Genomic DNA, 20,632 nt, shown 5'->3' with positions numbered 1-20,632 from the left:
GGGTGGAAGGGGGGGTGACAATGTGTCGGGGGGGGGAAGGGGGGTGACAATGTGTCGGGGGGGGAAGGGGGGGTGACAATGTGTCGGGGGGGGGGAAGGGGGGGTGACAATGTGTCGGGGGGGGAAGGGGGGTGGAAGGGGGGGTGACAATGTGTCGGGGGGGGGAAGGGGTGACAATGTGTGGGGGGGGGGAAGGGGTGACAATGTGTCGGGGGGGGAAGGGGTGACAATGTGTCGGGGGGGGAAGGGGTGACAATGTGTCGGGGGGGGAAGGGGTGACAATGTGTCGGGGGGGGGGGAGAGAGGGGTGACAATGTGTCGGGGGGGGGAGAGGGGTGACAATGTGTCGGGGGAGAGGGGTGACAATGTGTCGGGGGGTGGACTCGGGGGGGGGTGGAGGACTCGGGGGGGGGGGTGGAGGACTGGGGGGGGGGGGGGATGGACTGGGGAGGGCGGTGTGGACTGGGGGGGGCACTGCCTCCAGGGGAGCACCACTCCGTTGCTAGGGCCTGGCCAAGATGGCAGCGCCCTGTGTTTCCATCCCCTCCCCCCCCTCGCCCACTCGGCCTGCTCTCTGAGCCGCTCTCGTACTCACTTGGTGTAATCCTCTCTGCGCTGGATGCGGTACCGGCGTAGCGTCTTCACCTCGCTCAGGTTATTGTCCACCTCCCAGGAGATAAAATCTACTTTCTTCAGCAGCTTCTGCTCGTGGTACTTCAGTTTGCGCACCATGGTTACCGGGGTCCTCGGTGAGAGGTCGGGCTGTCCGCGGCACTGCCTGCTCAACAGCAAGAACTCTCGAGATCTGACAGAATGGAGGGGGAGAGACTGAGAGAACCTCTGCAGGAGGGAAGGAGAGAGAGAGAGAGAATATGAAGGAACTCCTACAGAATGGAGGGGGAGAGACTGAGAGAACCTCTGCAGGAGGGAAGGAGAGAGAGAGAGAGAATATGAAGGAACTCATACAGAATGGAGGGGGAGAGAGTGAGAGAACCTCTGCAGGAGGGAAGGAGAGAAAGGGAGAATATGAAGGAACTCATACAGAATGGAGGGGGAGAGAACTTCTATATGACTAAAATGAAGGAACCTCTGCAGGAGGGAAGAGAGAATGTGAGGGAGGGGGAGAGAGAGAATATTAAGGAATTCATACAGAATGGAGGGGGAGAGAGTGAGAGAACTTCTACAGGAGGGAAAGTGAAGAACCTCTGCAGGAGGGAAGGAGAGAAAGGGAGGGAGAGAGAGAAATTGTGGGGGAGCCTCTGCCAGAGAGTCAGTGTGTGAGAGGGATTTTCCACATAAGGCAGGGAGAGAGAGAGAGAGAGGGAGGCAGGCAGTCATACTATATGGGAGAGAGGGGAGGGGGCAAAAACTACAGGGAAGAGAGATCATATGGGGGAGAGACAATATACAGAAGGGAGTGATTGTACTGGGGAGAGACTGTGTTTCTACAGGGCAGAGAGAACATAGAGGGAGAGTAAGATAAAATCTACAGAGGAGAGAGAGTGATAAGTGACAAAAGTAGGTGAATGAATATACTGTGGGAAAATCTGGGGTCATGTACTTTGGAAGAAGAAGTGAAGGCTGAATATTACTTAAATAGGGAAACACTGCAGGGACCTGCAGCACAGAGGGATTTGGGGTGAACGCATAGAAAAAGCTAATACCTAACTTCAGCTGGTAATGGGTTAGGTAAAAACAATGACTGCAGATGCTGGAAACCAGATTCTGGATTAGTGGTGCTGGAAGAGCACAGCAGTTCAGGCAGTATCCGAGGAGCAGTAAAATCGACGTTTCGGGCAAAAGCCCTTCATCAGCAATAAAGGCAGAGAGCCTGAAGCGTAGAGAGATAAGCTAGAGGAGGGTGGGGGTGGGGAGAAAGTAGCATAGAGTACAATAGGTGTGGGGGAGGGGATGAAGCTGATAGGTCAGGGAGGAGGGTAGAGTGGATAGGTGGAAAATAAGATCGGCAGGTAGGACAAGTCATGGGGACAGTGCTGAGCTGGAAGTTTGGAACTAGGGTGAGTTGGGGGAAGGGGAAATGAGGAAACATTGATGCCCTGGGGTTGAAGTGTTCCGAGGCGGAAGATGAGGCGTTCTTCCTCCAGGCGTCTGGTGGTGAGGGAGCAGCGGTGAAGGAAGCCCAGAGCCTCCATGTCCTCGGCAGAGTGGGAGGGGAAGTTGAAATGTTGGGCCACAGGGCGGTGTGGTTGATTGGTGCGGGTGTCCCGGAGATGTTCCCTAAAGTGCTCTGCTAGGAGGCGTCCAGTCTCCCCAATGGAGAGGAGACCGCATCGGGAGCAACGGATACAATAAATGATATTAGTGGATGTGCAGGTGAAACTTTGATGGATGTGGAAGGCTCCTTTAGGGCCTTGGATGGAGGTGAGGGAGGAGGTGTGGGCGCACCTCCACCCTCAGACCCCACCCCTCCAATCGTAACAAGGACAGAACGCCCTGGTGCTCACCTTCCACCCTACCAACCTTTGCATAAACCAAATCATCCGCTGACATTTCCGCCACCTCCAAAAAGACCCCACCACCAGGGTTATATTTCCCTCCCCACCCCTTTCCGCCTTCCGCAAAGACCATTCCCTCTGTAACTACCTGGTCAAGTACAAGCCCCCCTACATCCCACCCTCCCATCCTGGCACCTTCCCCTGCCACTGCAGGAATTGTAAAACCTGCACCCACACCTCCTCCCTCATCTCCATCCAAGGCCCTAAAGGAGCCTTCCACATCCATCAAAGTTTTACCTGCACATCCACTAATATCATTTATTGTATCCTTTGCTCCCGATGCGGTCTCCTCTACATTGGGGAGACTGGACGCCTCCTAGCAGAGCGCTTTAGGGAACATCTCCGGGACACCCGCACCAATCAACCACACCGCCCTGTGGCCCAACATTTCAACTCCCCCTCCCACTCTGCCGAGGACATGGAGGTCCTGGGCCACCGCTCCCTCACCACCAGACGCCTGGAGGAAGAACGCCTCATCTTCCGCCTCAGAACACTTCAACCCCAGGGCATCATTGTGGACTTTAACAGTTTCCTCATTTCCCCTTCCCCCTCCTCACCCTAGTTCCAAACTTCCAGCTCAGCACTGTCCCCATGACTTGTCCTACCTGCCTATCTTCTTTTCCACCTATCCACTCCACCCTCCTCCCTGACTTATCACCTTCATCCCCTCCCCCACTCACCTATTGTACTCTATGCTATTTTCTCCCCACCCCCACCCTCCTCTAGCTTATCTCTCCACGCTTCAGGCTCTCTGACTTTATTCCTGATGAAGGGCTTTTGCCCGAAACATCGATGGTAATGGGTTAGCCAAGTAGATGCTAGTTTCTTTTTCAATAGAAACGGAGTATAAAAATAGGGAGTCTTGCTAAAACTATGAAAAGTACTAGTCAGACCATAGCTGGATTACGATGAACAGTTTTGCTCTGCTTATCGAAGGAAAGATGTACTGGCATTGGAGTCCAGAGAGACCCACTAAGCTGATCTCGGTATGGAGGAATTCTCTTACAAGGAGAGGAGAGGGCTTCTTTTCATTGGAGTTTAGAAGAATGAGAGGAGACCTTATTGAAACATTAGATTCTTAGGGAACTTGACAGGATAATGCAAAGAGGTTGTGGGACATTCTCGGAGTAGAGGCCATAATCTCAGAGTAAGGAGTAGCCCATTTAAGACAGAGATGAGGAATATATGTGTAGAATTCTTTATCACAGAGGGCTGTCAGTGCTAAGTCATTAAGTACTTTTAAGGCTGAGATAGACAAATTTCTGGTCAGTAATGGAACCGAGGGTTTCGGGGAAAGGTGAGAAAGTGGAGTTGAGTATTATCAGATCAAACATGATCTTATTGAATAGTAGAGCAGATTTGATGGCTTGAATAGCCTGCTGATACTTCTTATTGTCTCATCTCCAGCAAAGGGCGTAGTTCAAATCTACAAGAGTGGGGTGAGAATTTACAGAAGAGTGAGATGTGAGCATCTATGAGTGAGAAGTGAGGCTTACATCGGAGCCTTTGTGTTTTAGAGAGAGAAAACAAATGCATTCATTTAGCTTTCACCCCACTCCCACCCCTTCGGGCTACCTTCCAGCCAATTAAGTATTTTTTGAAGCACAGCCACTGTTTTAATGTGGGAAACTCATTTGTGCAATGCGAGATCCCACAGAAGTCAACGTGGTCATGTCAATATAAATGTTCTTGTGATTGTTCTTAGCCAGGACACTGGAGATAATTGAGGAGAAAGTGAGGTCTGCAGATGCTGGAGATCAGAGATGGAAATGTGTTGCTGGAAAAGCGCAGCAGGTCAGGCAGCATCTAGGGAACAGGAGAATCGACGTTTCGGGCATTAGCCCTTCTTCAGGAATGAGGACAGTTTGTCCAGCAGGCTGCTGGACAAACTGTCCTCATCACTGGAGATAATTCCCAACAGCCTCTTTGAAAACATTGGTCATGATTCAGTCCTTAGCAGAAGATTCTGGACTCAGTTCCTACTCCAAATTTCAAAGTAGATTCATGTTTAATACTTCAGTGTAGCACTGTCAAAGGTATTAAAAGCTGAAGGCCCATCTGCTCTCTCAGATGATATAGCACTATTTTGAAGACAATGAGGGGAATTGTTGATTTTCGTCCTTCAATCAAACATTACAAAAAAGATTTGCTTATCATTACCAATTTGCTGTTCACAATTTATTTCTACATTTGCTAAATTACAACATTGAATACATTTCAGAAGTGCTCCATTCAATATGAAATGCTTTGGAACATCTAGTGGACATAAAATGCTACATAAATGCAAGTTTCTTTAAAAGTTCCAACTGCAATTTTTTTTACATTCTCCAGGGAGGAAATTCAGACCCTCAGTTTAACATCTTACCTAAATTACACCTCCTGTGAAAAGTGCAGCACTCCCTCACTTATGCACTTGATTTGTATGCTGTAATCCTACAGTGAAAATGGAACCAACAATCTAACTGAGTTATGGCTGGTATTACCTTTATAACAGAATGAACAAGAACAAAATATTTGGTTGCCTCCAATCAAAGGTACGCAACTAGTTAAAAAATTGAACAATTAATCAATGAAAGCTGTAATATTATTCCTATGTCTTTCAGCCACTCCTGTCCCTGGATTGCTCATCACTCAAGGCAGGTGCCTCACAAACACCAACAAATGAAATGAATTTTAAATCAACAAATATGCTGTCTTCTTTAAGTCTGGCACAAGCTTTCACAGCAGATCTTTTTGGCTAAGTGGCATTGTTACAATTTTTAAACTGTTTCAAAAATCTCAAAAGAAAATGCTAATAAGTAGATTACTTTGAGCTGGTTGAATTAGGAACAACGGTGCATTTTCTTAGAGAAAACTCTCTCTTTGAACATAAACGCAATAAAGAAATCACCGAGGGTAACAAATAAGGAAATCCTGGCACATTGGAAGCAATTGAACCATTAAACTGCTAATCTCCCAGAAATTTATGGATTCCGCTCTACACTTAAGTGTGATTCGGAAAACGTTAATAAAACGAAAGTAACATTGTGTCATGAATTCTGGTGAGGGCTATAATGGAAAATTACAACAGTAAGACAGAGCCTCATATTGTGCACATGGCTTTCTCTTGGCATCATCATCATTCAGATAATTAAACATAATTTTATATCTAGAATTAGTGTTATTGTCACTTGTACTCACATGAATACAGTGAAAAGTTTAAAAGAAGTACAACAAGATCTTGATCAGATGGGCCAATGGGCTGAGGATTGGCAAATGGAATTTAATTTAGATAAACGTGAGGTGCTGCACTTTGGAAAGGCAAATCAGGGCAAGACTTAAAGACTTAATGACAAGAACCTGGGGAGTTTGCTGAACAAAGAGACCTTGGAGTGCAAGTTCATACCTCCTTGAAAGGGGTGTTGCAGGTTGATAGGATAGTGAAGAAGGCATTTGGTATGTGTTTCTTTATTGGTGAGTGCATTGAGTGTAGGAGTTGGGAGGTCACGATGCAGCTGTACAGGGCATTAATTAAGCCACTTTTGGAATACTGCATGCAATTCTGGTCTCCCTGCTTTTGGAAGGACGTTGTGAAACTTGAAAGGGTTCAGAAAAGATTTACAAGGCTGTGCCAGGTTTGGAGGGTTTGAGCAAAAGGGAGAGACTGAATCCTCTCTGGAGTATCATGAGGCTGAGGAGTGGCCTTATAGGGGTTCATAAAATCAAGAGGGGCATGGATAGGGTGAATAGCCAAGGTCTTTTTTTCCCGGCTGAGGGATTCCAAAACTAGAGGGCATAGGTTTAAGGTGAGAGGGGAAAGATTTAAGAAGGACTAAAGAGGCAACTTTTTCACACAGAGGGTAGTACATGTTTGGAACGAGCTGCCAGAGGAAGTGATGGAGGTTGGTACAATTACAACATTTAAAAGCATCCGGATGGGTATATGAATAGGAAGGGTTTAGAGGGACATAGGCCAAATGCTGGCAACTGGGACTAGATTATTTTCAGATATCTGGTTGGTATGGACATGTTGGACCTGTTTCTATGCTGTACAGCTGTACGACTACGTTGCTACTTATGGCACCGCCTTAGGTATGAATGTACATAGGTACAGATTCTTAAGTGCAAGTTCTTAGGAAAAACATCAGAAGACTAAAGTACAAAGTCCAGCATTGCAGATGTTCACACCATCTTTGATACAAAAGTACAAAATCATAGGAATAAATTTGAAAAATAAATAAAAGTTTTAAAAAAAGAGTCCTAACAGCCCAGTACATGTCAGCACCTAGCCTCCAGACTGTGCCAGGCTTTATCACGGGGCCAGGAGTCCACTCTGGATTCACCTTGAGGCCAGAAGTCTGCATTGAGGCCAGGATTTGGCGCTGAGGCCAGAGGTCCACATTGGGGCCTGGAGTGACATCACATTGAGGCTTTCAAGGAAGGGAGTCCATGTTGAGGCCGGGAGTTCATGTTGGCCTCCCCTCGAGGCCAGCAGTCCTCACTGAAGAAGTGTTGTTGAATGTTAACTGCCCAGTTTTCAGACCTGCTGAGTTTCTCCGCAATTTCTGTTTTTTAATGACCTGGAATGTGGTTTGGTTATTCACTTCATTGTTTTTTGTGGAGTCTTGTGTGCAAATTTGCTGTATGTTTTCTGCACTATAGCAGTGACTATATTCCAAAGCTATTAGATTGATTATAAAATACTTTAGGACATAGGCCATGAGGCACTATTTCAATAAAAATCTTTTCACTTTATTTTTAATACAAATCTTTGATACTTCCCAGATCCTTAGATTCATTGCTTGGTCTCATCCTTTTCACTGTCTGGTCTTTAATCCCATCTGTTCCAACAGCTGATGTTCCCTTCCAGGTTTCTTTTCCTTCATTGCTTGGTTTTCCATGTCCCTACCATAGTCTCAGAGATCAAGGATTTTTTCTTCAACTTGGATGTTTGAAAATGACACAGGCTTATGTGCAAGATCAGCCTGAAGTTAAGTATGGCAACGATACCAAGGGAAGTGAGACAAATGAGAGAGTGAGTACAGTGGTTGGAAGTAAGTTAATGATGTTGCTGTGGAAGCACAGGAAGATTAGGCACACTGCATTGCTGGTTAAGCCATAGTACTGCTGCTGGTTGATGAAGAGCCACAATAATCACTTCTGAGCCACACAAGGTGCAGGCTTTAATGTGGTAGCTTTAAAACAGAGATAGGGAGGACCCAGAGTTGAACTGTGAATGACATTGTCAGGAATTTGACATCTAAATTACATGTGGCATCCAATTTCCACCCCGAGGCCCAGGTGATGTCATGTAGGTGATTACTAACACTGTAGTGTGCCACTGAGAATTTAACAACATTAAAATCTACTGCAAAGACCTGGTTTGCAAGTCAGAGGCATAACAGGCAAGAAAATAAAAACTTGTATTTATAAAGCAACTTAATATGAAACAAACAAAAAATTACATCAATTTTGTTATGAAGGGCAAATTCAGCTTCCAATACCAACAGCAGTGAGAGACATGATCATTTTATGGTATTGCTTTTCCAAAGGTGGTGGTGAGCTGCCTTCCTGAATTTCTGCAGTTCATGTGGTATCGGTACATTGATAGTGCTGTTAAGGAGGAAATTCCAGGATTTTGACCCAGTCAGAGTGAAAAAATAGTAATATATTTCCAAGTCAGGAAAGGAAGTAGAGGAGAGTTTGGAAATGGTGGCGTTGCCAAGTTACTGCTGTCCTTCTAGTTGGTTGAGGACATGAGTTTGGAATGTTCTGTTTAAGGAGACTTGGTGAGTTGTTGCAGTACATCTTGTTAATGGCACACGTTCTGACACTGCATCAATGATAAATAGGTTGAAAGTGGAAAGTGTTAGATGGGGTGCCGATTGAGCACGCTGCTTTGTCTCGGCTGGTGTCTAGTTTCTTCAGTGTTATTGAAGCTGCACGCATCCAAGCAAGTAAACACTATTTCAATCACTTTGCATTGCAGATCAGCTTTGACAGGCTTTGAGGAGCTGGGTAGTGAGTTACATATCACAAAATTTCCACCTTCTGGCCTGGTTTTGTAACCACATATTTATATGACTGGGCCAGATGAGTGATAACCCTGCAGAATATTTTTACTTGAGGATTCCGCTATGGTTATGCCATTGAATGTCAAGGGCAATGGTTGCCTTCTCTCCCATTGGAGAAAGTCGAGGCACTGGTGGTGTAAATGTTACTTGCCATCCATCAGCAAGGCCTGAATGTTATCTGAGTCTTATTGTGTTTGGACCTGGATTGCATCCATTTCTGGGGAATCGCAAATGGTGCTGAACTTTATGTAATCATTCGTGAGCATCCTCACTTCTGACCTAACGATGGAGGGAAGGTTGAAGCAGATGAAGATGACTGGCTGAGGGCATAACATTAAGGACCTTCCGTTGTGGCCTCAAACAACGGTTTTCTTTTGTGGTAGGTATGACTCGAATTAGTGAAGAGATTTCCCCCGTTTCCAGCTTTGCTAAGGCTACTTGGTGCCCCTCTCGGTAAAATTCAACTATGATGTCAAGGGAAGTTACTCTCACCTCACCTTTTTTGTCTATCTTTGTACCAAGGCTGTAATGGGACCAGGATCTGAGTGTTTCTAGTAGAACCAAACTGAATGCCAATGAACAATAATGTTGTGTTAATGCTATTTGATATCTGTTCCATCATTTTGCTGATGATCGAAAATAGTCTGACGGGGCAGTACTTGGCCAGCTTGGATTTGTCATGTTCTTTACTGACAGGGCATGCATGCACAATTTTCCATATTGTCAGGAAGCTGCCAGTGTGGTAATGTTTGATTAAAACAATGTTTCATACAGCAACTTCCAATAGGCAGTCACAGCCAGTTACAAGATTCACCAAGACTCCATAGACGGCAAGACTCATGACCGCTGTCATCTGGAAGGACAAGGATAGCAGAGGTATGGTGTGCAAGTTTCCTTCTAGGCTACTCACCATCATGAAAATATTCCAACATGCCTTCATTGTTGCTGGATCAAATTCCAGAACTTCCTTCTTAATGGCATCGTGGGTCTACTTTCAGGAATGCAGTGCAGTGGTTCGACAAGGCAGCATATCACCACCTTCTTAAGGGAAACTAGGGATGGGCAGTAAATGCTAGCCCTGTCAGTGACAGCCATGTCTCCTGAATGAGTAACAAAAAGTAATCAACCAATACCCTTCACCTGTGTATCTTTAACCTTACTACACAAATATAATTAACATACCATTTTTATATCAACTTCTTTCACTACCAACACCACCTCCCCCTACAGCCCCATGACACCTTCCCCTGCAACCACCAAAGGTGTAACACTTGCCCATTTACCTCATCCCTCCTCAAATCCAACAGCCCAAACTCGCTTTCCAGGTGAAGCAACACTTTACCTGCTATTCACACAATCTAGTCTACTGCATTTGCTGCTCACCATGTGGTCTCCTCAGCATTGGGAAAATGAAGATTAGACTGGGTGACCGCTTTGCAGAACACCTATGTTCTGCCTGCAAAAATGACCCTAAGCCTCCACTTGCCTGCCAGTTTATCACATCACCTTAGTTCCTAGCAAACATCTCTGTTTCAGGCTTGCTGCAGTGTTCCAGTGAAGCTCAGCGCAAGCTGGAAGAACAACACCTCGTTTTCTGTTTGGGGACCCTGCAGCGTCCGGACTCAATACTTTTAGGGCCTTAGTTCTTCCATGTCCTAGCCCCCAACCCTACACACACAAAGCCTGCCATTACACATTGCGTATTGTTAGCCACTAACAGTCTCCATTAACAGCTATTCACCCTCTTAACCAGATTGTTATCCACTCCTTTGTCTCTCAAACGATTCATTTCTCACTTTGGCTCTATCACCACTTATCATTTTGTTCTTACCCCTTCCCCCACCTTATCTTCTGAATTTCAACTGACATTTCCTAGCCACCATCACTTCTGAGGAAGGGTCACTGGACCCAAAATGTTAACTCTGATTTCTCTTCTCAGATGCTGCCAGACCTGATGAGCTTTTCCAGCAACTTCTGCTTTCGTTTTTTGATTTTGATCTTGCAAGAGTCTGGCTTGAATGCATGGGGAGCTTGTTTCAAGGAGAACGCTTGGTTTTGCTTGCCAGTCCTCCAGTTGAACCATATACCTTGCTTGACACCCATCCAGACCTTGAAGGTATTTGTTTCATCTCAAATTTAGGACAGTTACAGTTGTATCATCAGGAAATATTTGCAGGATAATATTGAAGTTTCTGACATCTCAGAATCATTGAAGCACAATCCACAGATGCTTGCAGTTGGCTGAAGCGAATGCTTTAAAAGGTAGGTAAATGCAGTAAGAGTTCCTGATGGCGAGCTTGATATTTTTCTTGAACTTGTTTGACATTAAAGACCATGTTTGAGGTTCCTTTTGTAAGGTCTAAAACCCCACCATGTCTCTTGAAGGATTTCCTCAGATACGAGAAGGTAGCAATTCAGGAGAATGTGCGTCAAGCTTGGATAATAACGAAAACCTCAATACTTCTAAAGTTTGGTTTATCTCCTTTCTTGAAAACAGTTTTGTTAGTTACAGTACTGCAATCAGGGTGAGAGTCTTTATCCTAACAAGATGGTGAGACGAGTGATGGAGTCTTGATGTGAGCAAAGCCCCACCAGCTTTGAAGACCTTGACTGGAAATGTAATGTTAGAGGCAGAGGACGAACCCTCTGCTCATTAAAACCAAACCCCCAAAAAGCTTGCCTCACCTCGTAACTTATCAAAATGTGTGATTGAAAGAAGATCCTTGATTTCCACTGGATAATTAAAAATAACAATTTGTTTATTTAACCCTAACAGTGAACACTAACCAAAACTGTTAACAAACCGAACACTCTTTCCTCTATCTCGCCATTATGCCTTAACTGAACACATTTCTATTAATATGCTGTTCCAATAACACAATTATTAAACATTACATAAACTTAATTTCTCAAAGTCCATAGAGTCTTTTATGTTGTCTTCCTGCTGGTCTTCGTTCCAGTCCTCTAATCCTGCTGTCTCCTTCTGGGTTGTCTTCTTTCTTGTTACTGCTTTTACAGCAATAAGTACCCTTTTTATAAGATTAGATTCCCTACAGTGTGGAGACAGGCCCTTCGGCCCAACAAGTCCACACCGACCCTCTGAAGAGTAACCCACCCAGACCCATTTCCGTCTGACTAATGCACCGAACACTATGGATAGTTTAGCACAGCCAATTCACCTGGCCTGCACATCTTTGAACTGTGGGAGGAAACCGGAGCACCCAGAGAAAACCCACACACAGGGAGAATGTGTAAACTCTACACAGACAGTTGCCCAAGGCTAGAATCAAACCTGGGACCCTGGCACTGTGAGGCAGCAGTGCTAACCACTGAGCAACTGAGCCTTTTGATAGATAGTGCCTCCTTACAAATTTCTTTGAGAGCTTCTCATGTTAGATTGCCAGTTCGTTCTACAGCAGGTGCTCTGACCAGTTTTCAAAATGCCCGTGTTTTGTATACCCCCAACATTATTACCGCTCATTGGACATAATTTAAATTAATTGGTTAATTTTGAGTTATGGTCGAAACAGCAACCAAAACTCAGGTATCCAATTCATAGCCATTGGCTACATTTATCTATTTTGGAAACGTCAATCTCTTAGCTGTTATGTATTCTGGCAGATGTGGCTGTATTTTAAATTTACTTTAAAATTCAGAAAGCACTTTCTATCTTAAAGTGAACATACACTTTTTTCAACTTCTTCATAGTAACAATGCCAAAGTACCCAGGATATGGAGGAGCCGGTGTTGGACTGGGGTGAACAGTACCAAATAAGAACCGGGTGCGATGCTCAATTCATCGATCACCAGTTCCAACATACCACAGGGAGAACCTGTAATGACCTCCTCAGGAGACAGACACGGGATGCAACTGGTAGGGTACCCTTCGTTGTCCAGTCCTTCTCGGGAGTGGGAGAACTACACCATGTTCTTCACAGCCTGCAACAATTATCGATGAGGATGAGCCAAGACCTTCCCTATGCCTCCACTTCTCACCTTTAAACAGCCGCCAAACCTTAAACAGACCATTGTTCACAACAAACTGCCCAGCCTTCAGAACAACATGGATCACAACACTGTACAACCCTGTCATGGCAACCACTGCAAGACGTGTCAGAGTGTCGACATGGATACCACCATTACATGTGGGGGCACCACCCACCATGTATGCGGCTGGTACTCATGTGACTCGGCCAACGTTGTCTATCATTTGCTGCAGGCAAGGATGCCCCGAGGCATAGGTACATTGGCAAAACCAAGCAGACGCTATGACAGCGAATGATTGGATACTGCGCAACAATTACCAGACAGGGGTATTCCCTCCCAGTTGGGAATCACTGCAGCGGTCAGGGACATTCAGCCTCAGATCTTCAGGTGACTGCCCTCCAAGGTGGACTTTGGGATACGCAACAATGCAGAGTGGCCGATCAGAGGCTGGTAGCCAAGTTTGAAACCCATGAGGATGGCCTCAACTGGGACCTGGGGTTCATGTCTCACTACAGGTGACCCCACCACACTATATACTCTCTCATACAAACATACCCTTACATGCTCACACACTCACGCAGACCCTCTCACATACACACGCTCTCTGTCAAACACACACACATACAACCCCCCACACTCACAACCAAGCACACACCCTCTCACAGGCTTACACTCCATCACACACAAACACACTTTACCAAGCATGCACACATGCAACACACTCTCTCATGCACACTCATGCGCACACTCACATGCACACACTTGCACTCTGTCTCTCTCATGCATGCACGCACACATATATGTCTATGAGGTGAATTTGCAGAATCATATTTGCAGATGCATTCTATTTTGCTCAAAAAGTGCACAACCTGTGGACAGTCAATGCAGGCAGTCAATCCATGTAATATTTTATAAATTCCTACTTTGGAAATAGAACCAGCCTGACTGGTTGGGATACAGACAGATTCTCACCTCATACCTTCAATGTATTGTCTGAGCTGAGATGTCACTTTTTTTATAAAACCTTACGTTATCTCGAGAATGTGACTGAAAGAAGTTCTGGGATTTACATAATAATTAACCGAAACCTGCAACCGATTCTAAAAGATGTAAGGCTTAACAGCAGTCTAAGTTTGTTCAATATATCATTTCAGTTGCATGACACTGAAACCTTTTGCTATAAATTCTGTGTCTTTGCTATTGTTCCACAGCTACCTGATGAAGAAGCAGCACTCCGAAACCTAATGCTTCCAAATAGACCCGTTGGACTATAACCTGTGTGACTTTTAACAAAAGTACCCAGAGACAAATACAAAAGATGGAGTATGTGAGGTAGGAAGTGAAAACCAAGAGATGCAGCAATTTGCTGATCATCAGGACATGATCATTTTGTTTTGAAGCTAGCAAGGCCGTCTCTTGAGCAAACCTCATCTCTGGATTACTTACCGCCACATACCAGTAAGAATAGAAATAGGAGGTTGGTCCTGACAAAAGCGTGCCTGGGAGAGATGGTGCAGAAGGGTGCGCTTTCAGTTTCTGAGATCTTCGACTGTTTTTGGGTGCAGTGAGATTTGTACAAGACAGATGATTTGCATCTGAATTGGAATGAGACCAGCACTCGATGGGGTTGTTTGCTGGTCTGCTAGAGAGAGTTTAAACTAACTTGGCAGGGGTTGGGATCCAGAGGGAAGGTTCAACAGAGGGAGATGAATGGCCAGACTTATAAAAACAAGGGGGTCAAGAGGCATAGAAATCATGCCCCAGTTGAGGCACAAAGAGGTTTGACATGGCTGGGTGGTATTGATTTGAATGCAGGGAGTCTGATGTACAAGGCAAAAATGTTCAGGGCACAAAGGGGGCATAATATAAATGTGATCATTGCATTATGGTTGAGGGGCAGGACAGGTGGCTCAATATTGCAGAGTATAGACTCTTCAGGTGAGACATTGAAGGAGTTAAAAGAGGAGGGGGTGTCACAGTACTGATCAGGGAATCAAGTGCAGCAGTAAGGAGAGATGATATCTTAGAGGGCTTCTCAAATAAAGCCATATAGGTAGAACTTGCAAACAAAAAAGAAGCAATCACATTGCTGGGAGTGTACTATACACACCCTAAATACCTGAGAAAAGTAGGAGACCTGTGGCAAATGGACTCCAATGCAGATAAATGTGAGGTGATGCACTTGGGTAGGATAAACAAGGCAAGGAAATACTGATGAACAGTAGGGTCAAAAAATGTAGCACTGGAAAAGCACAGCAGGTCAGTTAGCATCTGAGGAGAAGGAGAGTCAATATTTCAGGCATTCCTGATGAAGGGCTGATGCCTGAAACATTGACTCTCCTGCTGCCTGACCTGCTGTGCTTTTCCAGTGTCCACACTTTTTGACTCTGATCTCCAGCATCTGCAGTCCTCACTTTCTCCTGATGCACAGTAGGTCCCTGGAAAGCACTGAGGATCAGAGGAAGCTTGGTGTGTATGATTAGATTACCTACAGTGTGGAAATAGGCCCTTTGACCCAACAAATCCACACCGACCCTTTGAAGAGTAACCCACCCAGACCCATTTCCCTCTGACTAATGCACCTAACACTATGGGCAATTTAGAATGGCCAAAACACCTAACCTGCACATCTTTGGACTGTGGGAGGAAACCAGAGCACCTGGAGGAAACCCACGCAGACATGGGGAGAATGTGTAAACTCCACACAGACAGTTGCCCAAGGCTGGAATCGAACCTGGGTCCCTGGTATTGTGAGGCAGCAGTGCTAACCACTGAGCCACCGTGCCACCCCTAAGTATGTCCACTGGTCCCCTAAGATATCATGACAGGTTGATAAAGTGGTTAAGAAGGCATATGGAATATTGTCTTTATTTGCCAGACATAGGATGTAAAGCACAAAGGCTATCCTCAAACTGTATAAAAAGCTAGTCAGGCCCAAGCTAGAATGTTGTGTGCAGTTCTGGAACCAACATTATAGGATGATGTGATTTCACTGGACACGGTGCAGATGAGATTTACCAGAATGTTGCCTGATTTCTATTGTTTCAGTTATGAAGAAAGATTGGATAGATTGGGGTTGTTTACCTTGGAGCAAAGGAGACTGAGGGGGGACATTATTGTGATGTAATACATTATGAGGGGCATAGATAGGAAGAATCATTTCCCCTTGGTGGAGAGATAGATGACCATTGGACATTTATTTTACGTCAAGGGGCAAGAGGTTAAGAGAAGATATGAGGAAAAACTATTTCACCCAAAACTCTCCGCCTGTAAGTATGGGAGAGGCAGAAACCAAAGAATTTAAATGTGTCCTTACAATGCCAAGACATACAGGCTGTGGGCCAACTACTGGAAAATGGGATGAGAATTGCAAGATGATTGTTTTGATGGGCACAGACTCGATAGGCTGAAGGGCATTTTTTTGTACGGCAAGTTTCAATGACTCACTGAATGGATAAGGTCAAATGGACAAAATCATCTTTGCTTACAGGATGGTGTTTCTACTCTTAAGGATGACAATGCATCCCATCAGTGTTGGAAAGAACAATTTCAACAATTCCTTAACTGAATCCAAAGTTTGTAGCTGATGCTCTCCAGGCTATCCCATTACCCTGTGGGAGAATGTAAGGGTGAAGCAGCATCGATGGTAGAGCTGGACGAGCAATGGAACAGATGAGAAACAGCAGAGAATGCTTCCACAATTTATTTTTAAATGAGTAGAATGAGGGAGTGACCTCGTAGAAACCTATTAAATTCTAACAGGGCTATACACGGTAAACGCAAGAAGAATGTTCCTGATGACTAGAGAGTCCAGAATCACAGTCAAAGGATACATGGTAGGCCTTTTGGGGCTGAGATGAGAAATTTCTTCACCCAGAGAAAGTTGAACCCATGTAATTCTGTGCTGCAGAAAATGGTTAAGGCCACTTCAAGATACATAATATGATAAAGCAAAGTCAGCAATGCTTCACAAAGGAGATATCATACCTAGAATTCTTTGAGGAGGTAACTAGCAGTTTAGATAAATGGTGAAGCAGAGAATGTAATATATTTGGACTTTCAAAATGTGATGGAAAAGGTACCACAAATTAGGCTCCTTAATAATATAAGAGCCTGTTGTGTTGGAGGTAGTATATCAGCATGGAGAGAGGTTTGGCTAACTCAGAAAAGACAGAGAATTAAGATAGGTGGTGCATTTTCAGGATGGCAACTTGTAACTGGCGGTGTGCCATAGGGATCAGGGCAGGGGCTACAAGTGTTTACAACATCTATGAATGACTTGGATGAGGAAAGTGAACGTACTGCAACAATGTTTACAGATGACACAAAAACAGATGGAAAGGCAAGTGATGAGGATGATACAGTCTGCAGCGGGAAATAGACAGGTTACTGAGTGGGCAAAAACTTGGCAGATCGAATATAAAGTGGGAAAATGTAAGGTCATGCATTTTGGTAGAACAATTGAAGAGCTGGATATTATTTAACTGAAGAAAGATCACACAAAACTACACAGCAGAGTGTTTTCAGAGTCCTCGTGCATGCATTACAAAGAGCTAACATCCAACCGGGGAAGAGCTAACATCCAACCGGGGAAGGCAAATGGAATGTTGGCCTTTATTTCAAAGGGCAACAAGTATGAAAATAGTGAGGTTTTGCTAAAGCTATACAAGACACAAGTCAACCCACAACTGGAATGCTGTGAAATGTTCGACCCCTTAGCTGAGGAAAGGTATACATATATTGGAGGCAGTCCAGAGAAGGTTCGCAGGCTGATATGGATATGGAGGGATTGTCTTATGAAGAGAGGTTAAGTAGACGAGTCTGTACCCATTGGAATTTAGAATAATAAGAGGCAAACATATTGAAACATACAGATTCTGAGGAACTTAATGGGGTACTTGTGGAGATATTTCCCTCTTGCGGGAAAGAACAGTAGACCATAATTTCAGAATAAAAAATCGCGCATTTAAGACAGAAATGAGGAGGAATTTTTTTCCCTCAGAGAGTAATGGATTTGTGGAATCCTTTACTGCAGAGATCTGTCAAGGCTGAGTCATGAAGTATATTCAAGTCTGAGACAGATTTTTAAACCAGGGAGTAAAGCATAATACTAAAAAGACAGGAGAGTGGCATTGAGAGGTATCAGATTAGCCATGAATGGCATAGCAGATTCGATGGCTGAATGGCCTACTTTTGCTCCTACATCTTAATGTCTTATGTTAGTCCTCCGAAACTAAGAATCACTTAATATTGGTCCTGGAAGAATTGAATGATAACTAAATAAATAGCATAAAATATCACTGTAGAGTACAATTTTTGGTTGTGTTCAGTTCTGTAGTTTAAAGTACATTAAATAATTAATTAAACTTTGTCATATCATCCTTTCAGCGGATGAATAGAAATTCTCATTTAGTTTTAAAAGTCTGTACAGGGATTGTGACCTACTCAGAACAGTCTGGTGTTGTATGGACCAAGTTCAAATTCTGATTTGTGTTCTGTTCGGTGCTAATGGCCAAAGCAACAGGGATAACTTTATAATTAGTGGGGTGGGTATATTTGACCCAGACTGTGTCCACATACACTGTGTAACAATAGCCAGGATGATTACAATAAAGAATCCTTTGTTTGAGATTTTAACCTGCCCATTCTCATTTCCGATGCAAACAAGTCTGCTGAGCACTTCCAATATTCCTGCTTTAGCTTCAGTATTCGCATTTTTTCTTTTCTGCTGTTCTTTGTCCACTGTCATCATTAGCTGCAGTGAACTTGATTAAATATTCCCACCATGACTGCCATGCCCTATTGTGCATTTCAGGCTGCATTAATCCTATTTGCTCACTAATTCAGATACCATAGCTCAAGATAACCCCGAATTGGCACGAGTTGGTGCTACATTGCTGGGAGAAAAAGAGAAAGTTAATCAGCAGTTTGCGTGGGTGGGCTTTGAGGATTCGGATTACATTACTTGAATTTTTGTGTGCTGGCAATACTTGGAAAAAACTAGAGACTAACAAGGTAGTAGCTATGTGTTGCTGTGTGATGACGGTATGAAGTTTTGTTTTGCAAAAAGAACAGCTACTTTTGTAGAATTATGGGAAATGTAGCACTTTGAGAGGTAATTCATTCCATGGTGCCTGTGCTAGTGCTAGACTTGCAATTAATATCATCAGTTCAAGTCCCAAGACCAGCTATTGACAGATTAGATTAGATTCCCTACAGTGTGGAAACAGGCCCTTCAGCCCAACCAGTCCACACCGACCCTCCGAAGAGTAACACACCCAGACCCATTTCCCTCTGAATAATGCACCTAACACCAAGGACAATTTAGAATGGCCAATTCACCTGGCAGCCCATCTTTGGACTGTGGGAGGAAACCCGGGCAGACACGGGGAGAATGTGCAAACTTCACACCAGACAGTCACCCAAGGCTGGGTTCAAACCTGGGTCCCTGGTGCTGTGAGGCAGCAGTGCTAACCACTGAGCCACCGTGCCACCCCAGATATATGCCCTTCTTAGATATCTTCTAATCAATCTGTTTGGAGATGTCATTACACACCTCTGGAGCAGGTGGGGCTTGAATCTGGGCACTACCATAACAGAAAAGTACCCCCATACATCTATAATTGATATTGTAGTCCTAACTCAATAACCACTTGTGGTAAAACACTTTGTGGCTAGGTAACTATTCTAGAAACTGTATGAAAATACCTTCCCAGCTTGCAAAGTATGGCACAGAGCCACATAAAGAGATACTATGTTAGATGATCACAAGTTTGGTAAAAGAGATGCCAAAAACAGTACTTTAACGTAGAAAATGTAATTATCCAAATCTCTCTTGAAAGCCATGATTGAATCTGTTTCCAAGCATTCTCAGGCTATGCAGATAGAAACAGTAATAGGCCACACCATCCCATGAGCATTCTCCACCATCAATAAGATCATGTTTAATCTGGTTTTAACTTCAATTCCACTGACCTGCCTGTTGTCCATAATTCTTCACACCCTTATAATTCAAAAATCTGTCCATCTCAGACCCTAACGTTTGAAATTTATTTCAGTGGATATTGGAGTGGCTGTCTACATAAGCGTTTATTGCCTATAGTCGAGAGTGTGGTGCTGGGAAAGCACAACAGGTCACATCAGGATGAAGGGCTTTTGCCCAAAACATCGATTCTCCTGCTCCTGAGATGCTGCCTGTCCTGCTGTGCTTTTCCAGCACCACACTCTCAACTCTGATCTCCAGCATCTGCGGTCCTCACTTTTGCCCAGTTTATTGCCCATGCCCAATTGCTGTTGAGAATATAGTAGAGCCACTGTAATCCATATGTTTTAGATAAATCATAGATGGAGTCATAGAGCGATACAGCATGGAAACAGACCCTTTGGTCCAACTAGTCCATGCCGGCCAGCTATCTTAACCTAATCTAGTCCCATTTGCCAGCATTTGCCCTGTATTCCTCCAAAACTTTTCTACTCATATACCCATCCAAATGTCTTTTAAATGTTGTATTTGTACCAGCTTCCACCACTTCCACTGGCAGCTCATTCCATACACGTACCACCCTCTGCGTGAAAAAGTTGGAGTTTTAGGCTTGACTCAGTGACATGCACTACATCAATAACTGTATCGGTGCTACCTTGTGCTCCCTCAAGGAGGTTGAACAGTTCATCGAGTTCACCAACACCTGATCTCAAATTCACCTGGACAATCTCGGACACCTCCCTCCCTTTCCTGGACCTCTCCATCTCAATCTCTGGTGATCGACTGACCTCGGACATTTACTACAAGCCCACCGACTCCCACAGCTACCTAGACTACACCTCCTCCCACCCTACCTCCTGTAAAAACGCCATCCCTTCTTCCCAATTCTTCCGCCTCCATCACATCTATTCCCAGGATGACCAATTCCACCTTAGAAAATCCCAGATGGCGTCCTTCTTCCAAGATCGCAATTTCCCTTCCCACGTGGTCAATGATGCCCTCCAGTGCATCTCCTCCACTTCCCACACCACCACCCTTGAACCCCACTCCTCCCAACGCAACCAGGACAGAGCCCCCGTGGTCCTTGCAATTAA

General features: G+C 44.5%; 1 protein-coding gene across 1 annotated transcript in view; it reads right to left on the bottom strand.

The window, feature by feature from the left end:
* The window catches only part of imp3 (IMP U3 small nucleolar ribonucleoprotein 3), a 264,779-nt gene extending 263,951 nt beyond the window's left edge, over nucleotides 1-828 (bottom strand). The window contains exon 1 of the mRNA XM_087990922.1: nucleotides 596-828. Within this exon, the coding sequence (XP_087847048.1) occupies nucleotides 596-732 (137 nt within the window). The 5' untranslated portion in view covers nucleotides 733-828. The remainder of the gene's footprint in view (nucleotides 1-595) is intronic.
* Between the last annotated feature and the right edge of the window lie 19,804 nt (nucleotides 829-20,632).

The sequence above is a fragment of the Chiloscyllium plagiosum genome, unplaced genomic scaffold (assembly GCF_037043375.1).
Source record: "Chiloscyllium plagiosum isolate Xiang-an unplaced genomic scaffold, Cpla_swu_hap1 HiC_scaffold_9, whole genome shotgun sequence".
In the NCBI taxonomy this organism is placed as follows: Eukaryota; Metazoa; Chordata; class Chondrichthyes; order Orectolobiformes; family Hemiscylliidae; genus Chiloscyllium; species Chiloscyllium plagiosum.
This window is presented reverse-complemented; position numbering and strand designations above follow the sequence as displayed.